This window comes from Microtus ochrogaster, chromosome 2, assembly GCF_000317375.1.
Source record: "Microtus ochrogaster isolate Prairie Vole_2 chromosome 2, MicOch1.0, whole genome shotgun sequence".
In the NCBI taxonomy this organism is placed as follows: domain Eukaryota; kingdom Metazoa; phylum Chordata; class Mammalia; order Rodentia; family Cricetidae; genus Microtus; species Microtus ochrogaster.
The window spans coordinates 21,414,228-21,425,206 of record NC_022010.1 but is presented as its reverse complement, the minus strand read 5'-3'; the positions used below and the strand labels follow the sequence as shown (position 1 = coordinate 21,425,206).

General features: G+C 52.2%; 2 protein-coding genes across 2 annotated transcripts in view; both read left to right on the top strand.

Moving 5' to 3' along the window:
- Positions 1–5,044, top strand: part of Rasa4b (RAS p21 protein activator 4B) — a 26,177-nt gene extending 21,133 nt beyond the window's left edge. The window contains exons 19-21 of the mRNA XM_026788362.1: positions 1,182–1,302; positions 4,433–4,494; positions 4,616–5,044. Of these exons, the coding sequence (XP_026644163.1) occupies positions 1,182–1,302; positions 4,433–4,494; positions 4,616–4,737 (305 nt within the window). The 3' untranslated portion in view covers positions 4,738–5,044. The remainder of the gene's footprint in view (positions 1–1,181; positions 1,303–4,432; positions 4,495–4,615) is intronic.
- A 3,707-nt stretch (positions 5,045–8,751) lies between these two features.
- Positions 8,752–10,979, top strand: part of Polr2j (RNA polymerase II subunit J) — a 6,154-nt gene continuing 3,926 nt past the window's right edge. Inside the window, exon 1 of the mRNA XM_005344595.3 lies at positions 8,752–8,907. Coding sequence (XP_005344652.1) covers positions 8,855–8,907 — 53 coding nt within the window. The 5' untranslated portion in view covers positions 8,752–8,854. The remainder of the gene's footprint in view (positions 8,908–10,979) is intronic.

Sequence of the window (10,979 nt, the reverse complement as noted above, 5' to 3'; positions counted from 1 at the left end):
GCTCTGTAGACCAGGCTGGTCTCGAACTCACAGAGATCCGCCTGCCTCTGCCTCCCAAGTGCTGGGATTAAAGGCGTGCGCCACCACCGCCCGGCCTAAACATTTGTTTTATTTATGTATATACATGTGCATCTGTGTGAGCATCACGTGTGTGTGAGGAGGTGCCTTTAGAGGTCGGAAGAGTTTGTTGGGTCCCCTAGTACTGGAGTTATTGATGCCTGGGTGGCCACTTGAGTTTTGGGGGTCAAACCCTGATTCTCTAGAACGGTAGCCAGTGCTCTTACCTGCAGAGTTGTTATCTCTCCAGCCCTCCTGAGTTCTGGCATTATAGTCATGTGACACAGTGTCCATCAATTCTGGAAATTTCACGACCTTCCCCACTCAGAGTTGAAGACTTGGACCCGCTGCCCTCTGAGCCTCAGCCCCCAGAGCCTGGCATAGGAAAAGCCCTGCACCCCAGTGCACTGACTGCACCCTCTCTGCCCTGGCTTTGGATTGATGGCTCCTTGTGGCCTTCAGAGCAGTTTCCCTCATTAAAGCCATTGTGGGCCTCACTGTGGCCCAGGACACAACCGGAGATTTCATTTTACTGGGAAGAGCCTGAGACTTTGTGTGTGTGTGTGTGTGTGTGTGTGTGTGTGTGTGTGTTGCTACGTATGGGACTCAGGCCCACAGACATGTTAGGTAACCAACTCTGCCACCACACAGCCACTCCCCAGCCCCTCACTCAGGGGGTCTAGGCAACAGCTCTATTGCTAAGGCATGTCCACAGTCTACAACGGAGGCTTACAGTGGGCAGGAGAGTGGGCAAACGTGGCAGAGCTGGTGAGTAACAGGACCAGTCCATTCCAATACAAGAAGCTCGGGCCCACCCGACCATGATCATGTAGTTCAGGGCAACCTCCAGACAAACCTTCCAGAAAACTACCAGCTCCTCTGATCTGACTGCCACAGGACACCCACAGTCCGTAGTATAGACTTTGTGGTCCAGCAGCTGAAGCCAAGATGATCTGCCACAGCCAAAGTATAGATAGTGACAGACAGAACCAGGGCCACCTTACCACCCCTGGGGCCCCTTCATCAACCCTTCCATCACCCCCAGCCTCAGTTTCCCCTTTTTGTACTACCGGGAAGGTGGACATGGTATCTCCGTTGTAACTCTGCCGTGTCTCTGCCTCCAGACCAGGGCTGTGACAGGACCCACTCTCGGGTGACCCTGCAGGAATGGAATGACCCCCTGGACCATGACCTTGAGGCTCAGCTCCTCTACAAGCACCTGCTAGGCGTGGAGGTTGCACTTCGGTGAGGAGGGCTCATGGAGGGGCAGCTGGAGGGCTGCAGCCTGAACTGGACCTGAGGGTTGCTAAGTAATGGCTGCCCCGTCTTTTGTTTCTGTTTTTGTTTGCCTTTGATTCCGTGTTCGTTTTTCTGCATGGTGGGTGTGTACATGCGTGTGTAGAGGCCGAATGACAACCTTGCGTGTCACTCCTCAAGTGCTGTCCACTTTCTTACGTTGTGCTTAAAGATTTATCCAGGTATGGTGTGCATGTCTTTAATCCCAGCACTTGGGAGGCAGAGGCAGGAGGATTTCAGTCAGTTGGAGGCCAACACTGTCTACATAGCAAATTCTAGGCCAGCCAAGTCTGCACAGTGAGACCTTATCTCAAACAAAAAAAAAAATATTTCTTTTTATTTTCATGTGTGTATGTCTCTGTATGCCACATGAGTGCAGGTGCCTATGGAGGCCAGAAGAGGGCACCAGATCCCTTAGAGCTGGAGTCTTGGGTGTTTGTGAGCCACCTGCTATGGGTGCTGGGAATACAACTCAGGCCTCTGTAAGAGAAGTACATGCTCGCTCTTTCTCTCTCTCTCTCTCTCTCTCTCTCTCTCTCTCTCTCTCTCTTTCTTTCTTTCTCTCATTTTGTTTTGTTTCTTTGAGACAGGCTTTCTCTGTAGCTTTGAAGCCTGTCCTAGAACTCACCCTGTAAACCAGGCTGGCCTCGAACTCAGAGATCCCACCTGCCTCTGTATCCCGAGTGCTGGGATTAAAGATGTGCGCCACCACTGTCCATCCAGCAAGAAGTACATGCTTTTAACCACTGAGACATCTCTCCAACCTCCTGCTGTGTTTGTATTTTTTTTTTTTTTGGACGAGACCAGTGATTAGTCTTGATCTCACTGCTTAGACAAGATTGGCTAGCCCGAATTCCCACCTATCTTCGCCTCCCCAGTTCTGGGATTACAAGCATATACTACCATGCCTGGTTCTTTCATGTGGATCAAACTCGGGTCCTCATGCTTACAGCGCAAGCATTTGCCCACAGAGCAATCTCCCTGGTCCTTGGGGTCTTGCAATGTATCCCAGGATTGATTTGAACTTGTGATCCTCCTGTCTCAGTCTCTCAAGTAGCTGAAGTCTCGGTGCATGACCACACCCAGCGTGCTCATCTCTTTATGTGTTGTTGTTTTGTGTGTACGTAATGGATACATGGGACATGTGCTTCTACATCATTCCCATGGAGCTGGGACAGCCTTGTGGAGTCAGTTCGCTCCTTCCACTTTCGTGTGGGTCTCGAGGATTGAACTCGTGTCCTTGGGCTTGTGCAGCAAGCTCCTTTACTTGCTGAGCCATCTTGCTGGCCCTGCATTACCTCTCTTGATGAGGCCAAGCACAGCCCCCCAACTGCCTTTCTGCACAACGAGGTCATCTCCTATTGGGGTGCTAGAGATCATGGCCACAACTGCTTTCTGTGCTAATTTGACCCCATCTGCCCAGCCTTCTAGAGATGGCATCAGAACACTGGCTTTGCCTCCAGCTAATTTATGAGTTCCTGGGCTAGCTTGCCAGTTAAGGTTTTTAGATTTGACTATGAACCCTGGAAAACAGCAGGGTGCTGTTTTGTTTTGTTTTGTTTTTCAAGACAAGGTTTCTCTGTGTAGTCCTGGCTGTCCTGGAACTAGCTCTGTAGACCAGACCAGGCTAGCCTCGAACTCAGAGATCTGCCTGCCTCTGGGCATGTGCCACCACTGCCAGACTCCAGGATGCTTCTTTCTAAAATGACTTTGTGAAACAGCAAGTCTGGGCCCATCAGCTTTGAACCACTGGGCGGGGCAGGCTGGAGGATGCTCTAAGGCCGTCTCAGCTCCTGGGCTACACAATAGGGGCTGCTTGTCTGTGCACAGTGCTCTAGATCCCAGCAGGGGAGTAAGGGTCCTTCTTGGCACTCAGCGATCTCCTGGGATTTTGATCTTCCCTCAAATACCTGGGCAGGAGAGGACTCAGTAGTTAAGAGCATTGACCCTATAGCTCACAACCGTCTGTGACTCTAGTTCCAGAAGGATATGATACCTACCCTCTTCTGGCCTTTGTGGGTACCTGGCATGCATATGGTGCACAGACATGCACATGCATACAAACACACACTTAATAATTTTTTGAGATTAAAAACAAAAGCTGAGTATGATGGTGCACGCCTTTAATTGCAAAACTTGGGAGGCAGAGACAGGTGGATCTTTGAGTTTAGGCTAGCCTGGTCTACAGAGCCAGTTCCAGGACAGCTAGGGCTACACAGGGAAACCCTGTCTCAAAAACAAAAACAAACAAACAAACAAAACAACCAAAAAACCCAAGACAAACAAATAAAAATCCCTGAGCTGGACACAGTGCTCATGCCTATAATCCCAGCCTTCTGGAGTTGGAAGCAAGACGATGAGAGGTTCAAGGTTTTTGTCTTTGATATAGTGAGTTTAAGTCCAGCTGGAGCCGCATAAGACCCCATCCTAGAAACCAAAACAGCTAAGTGTGGTGACACCTGCCTTTGGTCCCAGCACCTGAAAGGTAGAGCATTCAAGCATGGTCTATATCATGAGACCCTGTATTAAAAACAAGCAAAATTCCCCCAAAACAAAGACAATACAAAAAAGAAACAGCAGAAGAATGAGTGTCTAGCTCAGATAAGACTGGGTTCTGTCTTTGCGGCCCCATCCCTGAATTCCTCCCATAACCTACTGGCAGGTAGGAACTTCAGGACCCAACTGGCTGATTTCCCATACGCCCTGCAAAACCAGGACACAGTTTGGCTTGCTTTGCCGTTGGTCTTCTGGCCGGGCATGGTTCTCACGCCTGTACCCCTAGCACTAGGGAGGCTGAGGCAGGAGGATGGAATTTCAAGGACAGGCTTGGTGACGCGGTGAGAACAGTTTTGAAAGTGGGAGGGGAAGGGGGTTCTGGCCTCTCGGTATCTGAAGGGTGGGCTTCAGAGGGAGATGACTGGAAGGGGAAAGTGGAAGCCAGACCCGTGTTTATTCCCTGTGGACAGAAAGCATCCGCCCGTCCCCCGAGCGCCACCTGCAGGTCAGGGAGCCCACATGCAGGGAGGCTTCCCTGCAAGGTAGATGTGGCTGCTGGCCCTCACTCTGCCTTCCTCTGCAGGGAGAAGCAGCGTCTCCTGAGTGGGGAAACAGGAACAAGCTCACCCACAGACCGTGGTGGAGGTATGTCTCTCCCACCTGGGACTCAGGTTTGGTGGCCTCAGCTGCCTCCAGGGGCACATGGGTGTGGACTGGGAGACCTTTGAAGCCATACCTGCCCTCCCCATGATGCTTCTCTACCTAGCTCCCAAGGACCCGCTGGCCCAGTTGCTTTGTGTGCTGCAAGACCTCCGGGAAGCCCACAGCTCTAGCGTGGCTGGCGCACCACCCAGAGAGCCCCATCACCTTCTAGAGCTACAGACGTGAAGCGTACGCCGAGCCTGGCAGGCGTTTGGAGAACCCCGACATGCTCAGGACCCTCGTCACGGCCATCTCTTCTGGGGAGGCCGTAGCCCAGTCTTCTCCATGTCTGTGGGGGACAGCGGTGGCACCTGCGTCTCTGGAAGACCCGACTGCTCCTGTAGTCCCTGCGGCCCGGATTCTGCACCCGGGAGACCAGGTTGCCCACCTTGCCCTGCCTCACTCCCAGCCGTCACATCACCGTGGCCCCCGTGTGACCCTCTAGGTCGGGTGTCACGGTGCTCTCCCGTCATTAATAAACCTGCTGTGACTGCAGAGGCTCTGGAAAGTGACTCCAGGGGACCCTTGATGGGGCTGGGGGTCTGACCAAGGACTGGGTCACCAGCATGGCCTCTCTGCAGCTCTTGTCCTTGTTTTCTTGTTCTGTATTACCTAGGGCTGTGCCTGTTTAAACTCCCAACCGCTGTCCCAATACTGCTCTCCACACCCCTCCATTTTGCAAGTTTGGAGTCTGTCCTGGAACTAGCTCTGTAAACCAGGCTGGCCTCGAACTCACAGAGATCTGCCTGCCTCTGCCTTCCGAGTGCCGGGATTACAGGCTTGTGCCACCACCGCCCGGCTGATGGTCCTTTCCAGCTGGCAGCAGTCACCACACAAAGCCCCTCTGCTCGGGGCATCCTTACAGATGACACGGCAAAGCTGGGCTACAGTGTCCCCTTCCATCTTCGATGGGATACCAGAGCCAAACTGCCAGTGTCTCTGCTCAGGGTTGGAAAGAGGCGTGTGGGGCTGTGATGATGGGGTTAGGAATGGGGTCACTAGGGTGTGAGTGGGTGGCACTGTCACTTCCTCTCCTCGTGATACGCAGGCCACATGTTGTGTTTTTGTGGCTGGAGCTCTCGGTGGCAGGGTGGGCAGGGCCTTCATGCCTTTGAAGAAAGAGAAGCCCAGAGGGTAGCCATCTAGACCGGCAGTTCTCAACCTGTGGGTCGCAACCCTTTAGGGATCGAATGACCCTTTCACAGAGGTCGCCTAAGAACATCAGAAATACCACATATTTACGTTATGACTTACAACAGTAGCAAAATTACAATTATAAAATAGCAGTGAAAATACTTTTATGGTTCTCATACCACAGCATGAGAAACTGGGTTAAGAGTTCCAGCATCTGGAAGGTGGTTGAGGACCACTGGTCTAGACAGACTCAGCCAGCATCTTCTCTCCAGACGTCCCTAAATGAAGAAATGAAGAAGCCTCTCCACAGCAGCGCCCTGGCTGCAGCTCTGCTCCTGCCACAGAGGCGAGAGTGGTGAATTACTCATATTTTCTTCTGGAAGAGTTAAGACAGGGTTTGCCACCTGACCAGGATAGCCTCAAAATCATTATATAGCAAAGGATGACCTTGAACTCCTAGTCTTCCTGCCTCCACCACCAAGTGCTGGGGTTAGGGGTGTGAGCCATGCGGTTCATACAGAGCTGGGCATTAAACCTTGCCAGAGCCTGCTGATGAGTCAACTGGGGTACCTGGAGGGGGGCGGAAGGATCGAGGAAATGGCAGATGAAAGAAATCAAGACAGAGATACAGGATAGATCCGGGAGGTCTGTTGGCCAATACTAAACAGCCCAGAGTTTATTTCAGAACCTGCTTTTCTACAGATGAAGAGCAGAGAGGGCAGAGAAGGAGCGGTGCCGCTAACCACCTCTCTCAGCAGCCTGTGTCTTAGTAGACGACGTGTTCTTTCCCATGGGCTTACTCAGGACTTTCCCACAGCTCTCAAGGATACTGGAGCAGACAAGCTCAAACTCAAATGACTTTTAAGTCAGAATGGACTCCAGATGGAAACTGAGTCACTCGTGGGCTCCCACAAAACCAAGGGCTCGATATGTGCTCAGCAAGCTCTCTCCCAGTGGACCCACAGCTCTGGTCCCGTTAGCTCTGAGGCAGTTTCTCATCTAGTCAGGCTGGCTTCAAACAACTGTCCAGCTGAGGAGGATCTTGAACTCCTGATCCCAGTGACTCCATCCTGACAGTGTTGGCTTTAAAGGCTTAAGCCACCATGCCTGAATACAAGGACTATGCTCAAAAATCACACTCAGGCTGGCTGTGTGGTTCAGTGGTTGGACACTTGCCTGGCATACACAAGACCCTGGGTTCCATCTCCAGGGTCGTAAACAGTTCAGCCAATACAAACAATAACTAAGTGGCTACTGGTCAGGGCGTGGCCTGGTTTCTCATCGTCTCAGCTCTGGTTTTCAGGGCGGCCTGAAGAAATCCTTCCTCCTCACGGGGTGGTCTGTCTTCAGGGGTCCCCTGTTCCTAGAAATCGAGGTAACTACACGCTTTGGGCTGTGACTGGAGAACCCTGCATGACTTCTGCTCTTCCTCCTCGTCTTCTTCTGAATTTGAAGGGACAAAAGCTGAGCAAGATGCCTGCAATATCTGAGCCTTCTGCCTTCAAGGCAGATGCACTGGGCTAGCTGTGACTAGGTCTTAGGTAGACCCTCCAGGAATAGCATGTCACCTTCAAGGCAGATGGGCTGGGCTAGCTGTGACTAGGTCTTAGGTAGACCCTCCAGGAATAGCATGTCACCTTCAAGGTGGATGGGCTGGGTTAGCTGTCACTGGTCCCTAGGTAGACCCTCCAGGAATAGCATGTCACCTTCATGGTGGATGGGCTGGGTTAGCTGTCACTGGTCCCTAGGTAGACCCTCCAGGAATAGCATGCCCATGCGCACAGTCAGGGGTCTGTGACACAGTGTGAGGGGCTCCCAAGCCCTCTGGTACCTGACATCGTCTTCACCTGATTCCTGCAGCGCCGCCATCATCCATGCCACACACTGGTGCCTCAGTGCTCACAATACCAGTGAGTAGGGTGGCTCCCGCCTGCGATTTCAATGCCTGGGAGACTGAGCCGGTAATAGTTACTGTTCTTGTTGTGTCTACAAACCTGACAGAAGCATCTTAAGGGCACAGCTCATGGTGGGGATGTCAAAGCCACAGGAGTGCCAGGCAGCTGATCCCATTGCCATCGGCAGCCAGGAAGCAGAACGAGATGACTTCCTTTCTTCTTTAGACCTTAGCCTCTAGTGTGCCATCACCCACATTAAAGGTAAGTCTTTCTTCCTCAGTTAAACCTGTCTAGACTCTCACAGACAGACCCAGAAGTTTTGTTTCGTTTTTAACTTTACATTGTGTGTGCACCCATGTGCAGATGCTGTACACAGGGAGGTCAGAGTTCTTCTCTCCTTCCACTGCATGGGTCCTGGGGATTGAAACCAGGTAGTCAGGCGTGGTGACACTTCACCCAGTGGGCTGTCTTGCTGGTTCCACCTAGAGGTCTGTTTCCACAATGATCTTAAATTTCATCCGGCTGACAAGAACCATCGTGGAGGCTGGAGAAATGGCTCCGCAGTTAAGAGCCTTACTGCTCTTCAGGGGACTAGAGTTCGGTTCCCAGCAGCCACGTAGGGTGGTTCACACGCACCTGTAACTCCAGCTCCAAAGGACCCAACCCTCTTATGGTCTCCAAAGGCACCTACAGACACGTGCCACACAAATCTTTAAAAATAGAAAACACTGCCACAGAGACGGCTGAAAAAACGGAGAGGGGTCAGGATTTCATCGTGGTTTTAGTTATCTGTGTGCCCAAGAGAGAATCCACTGGCACCCCAAGCTCTTCCCCGACCTTTACACATTTTCCTGCTCTCCTGAATCTCATCCAGCAAACTTCACAAGGACGTCGCTGTCGACCCAGCCGGGGGTCCTGCAGCAGCAGCCCACACAGGCGACTTTACACACACAGCTCCGACGCCAGCTCAGGTTGGACCAGTGAGCCAGTTGCAGGCGGCTCAGCCTTCCCCGCGCAGGCACAGGCTCCCAAAAGCGGCCAGGTGACAGCAACGGACCGGACCAGACTGGCGCGTGCGCAGCACAGCTCGCGGTCTCCCTCGGCCCTAGGGGTGGGCGGCTGCGGAAGGTCATCCGGTCCACCAGGGGGCGCGGAGCCAGGCGCTCACTCTGATTGGCTGCGGCCGCGTGACCCGGAAGTGGTAGCGCTTCGGGGTCTCGTTGTGGTGACGGCGGCTGCAGGTTGGAGTCTCGGAGCCAGAGCGTGTCGCTAGGATGAACGCTCCTCCGGCCTTCGAGTCGTTCTTGCTCTTCGAGGGCGAGAAGAAGTAAGTTTGCCGTCAGCTCCGGCGGAGCGCCGCACAACTCCCGCCCGGGGGAAGCGAGGCGGGCTGTGCTTTGCGCATTCTGCCCCGGGCGCGTCCGCCGAAGTAGGCGGCGGTGCGAAGCCTCGCCGAGTGCGTCCATTTTGCAGTGGGAAAACTGAGTCCCGGGGACACTGAGTCCCTTGCTCCAGACACTTAGGAAGTGGCTGGGACTGTATTCGAACCCAGAGCGTCAGGCTCCAAAGCCCTTTCCCTCTGGGCATTCTCTTCTCTAGTCTGCAACACCATCATCCACGCTACAGTGAGGGCTTTGCAGCTCACGACCCGCTGGTGGCGAACGCCTGTGATTCCAGCACTGGGCGACTGAGGCAGGAGGATCATGATGGCAGCGGTGAAGGGACGGAGTCACAGCTGCCTTCTCACTCAGCAACCTGAGGATTTCCTCTAGATTTTCAGGGATTCGTGGTTTCCCCGCTAAAAAGAATGTTAGGACTCGACGGTTTAATGAAGTAGGACTGGTGATTTTTATCAACGACTATATATATTATTATTTTTTCCAAGATTCTGTAAGTTTGGGGTCTGTCCTGGAACTAGCTGGCCTTGAACTCACAGAGATCCACCTGCCTCTGCCTCCCGAGTGCTGGGATTGAAGGCGTGCATCACCACCGCCCGACTTGTTTCTGGTTTTTCGAGATAGGGTTTTTGTGTGTAACAGCCCTGGCTGTCCTGGAACTTGTTTTGTCGACCAGGCTGACCTCAAACTCAGAGGCTGACCTGCCTCTGCTTCCCGGGTGCTATCATGCCCAGTTGCATGTAATTGTCTTAATGGTAACCAGAAACATCCTTTTGATGACTCAGAAGTTTTATCTCAAAAGGTTGCTAAAAACCTTTCTTTCCCTAGTGCCCCCGTTTTTTTTTAAAATTATGTGCATTTATTTAATTTTATGTGCATTGGTGTTTTGCCTGCATGTATGTCTTTGTGAGGGTGTCAAGTCCCTGGAACTGGAGTTACAGTTTTAAGTTGCCATGTGGTGCTTTTAACCTCTGAGCTATCTCTCCAGCCCTGGGTACTCTCCTTGGAAGTCTTCTTGGGCTAAAGTGAGTCCCTATCTCAAAAAGGAATGTATGGCGGTAGACCACAGTGGTAGATTGCTTGCCCAGCACACACAGGGCTCATTTCATCCCTGTGTCAATCAGCCAGTAATGCAGTTGAAGGAAATTCTCTGGGTTTGTCTGTACAGCACAGTGTATACTGCAGACCGGTGACTGACCTCGCACTTCTCAGAGACCTCTGTGCAGGGTTTTGTGTTTGACTTTGCTAGCTAATTCAGCCTCCTTTGAGGGCATGTTCTCAGCTGAGGATCCTGTTGGTGCCTCATCGGCAAGAGCATTTGGTCATGTCTGCAAACATTTCTGGTTGTCCCAGGGCGGTTGCTATTGGCATCTGGTGGGCAGAGGCAAAGGATGCTATTAATGACCCTTGGTGTACTAGACAGCTTGTCAGAGAAGAGCGGTCAGGTCTAAGCTGTCCATGTGCACAGCTGACAAAGATGCTCAGGCACAGGCGCCCACAGTCAGGCCTAATGCCTGGAGTTCAATGCCCAGGACAGGATGGTAGAAGGGAAGGACAATTTGCAAGTTGTCCACTGATCTCACACAGGCGTGGACAAAGGAAATACATATTTCTGTATTAAGTTTGAAATAGTCTGCTTTAGAAAAAAAAAAAAAAAAAGCAATGCTTTGTCAGGTGGTGGTGGCCCACACCTTTAATCCCAGCACTTCGGAGGCAGAAGCAGGCGGTTCTCTGTGAGTTCAAGGCACAGCCTGGTCTACAAAGCTAGTTCCTGGACATCCAGGACTACATCGAGAAACCCTGTCCTGGGGGGTGAAGGAAGAAGCAATCCCATGAGGGTCCCTGGTGTATAGATAAGGGGCCATCGTGGCGTAGGTAAAGAGGGCTCCTTGTTTGGTCTTTGTCGTGCTGGAGATAGAACCCAGGGTCTAGCCCCTGCTGGGTTACTGCTTTATCACTAAGCTACAGTTTAGCTTTTTTTTTTTTTTTTTTTTTTTTTTTT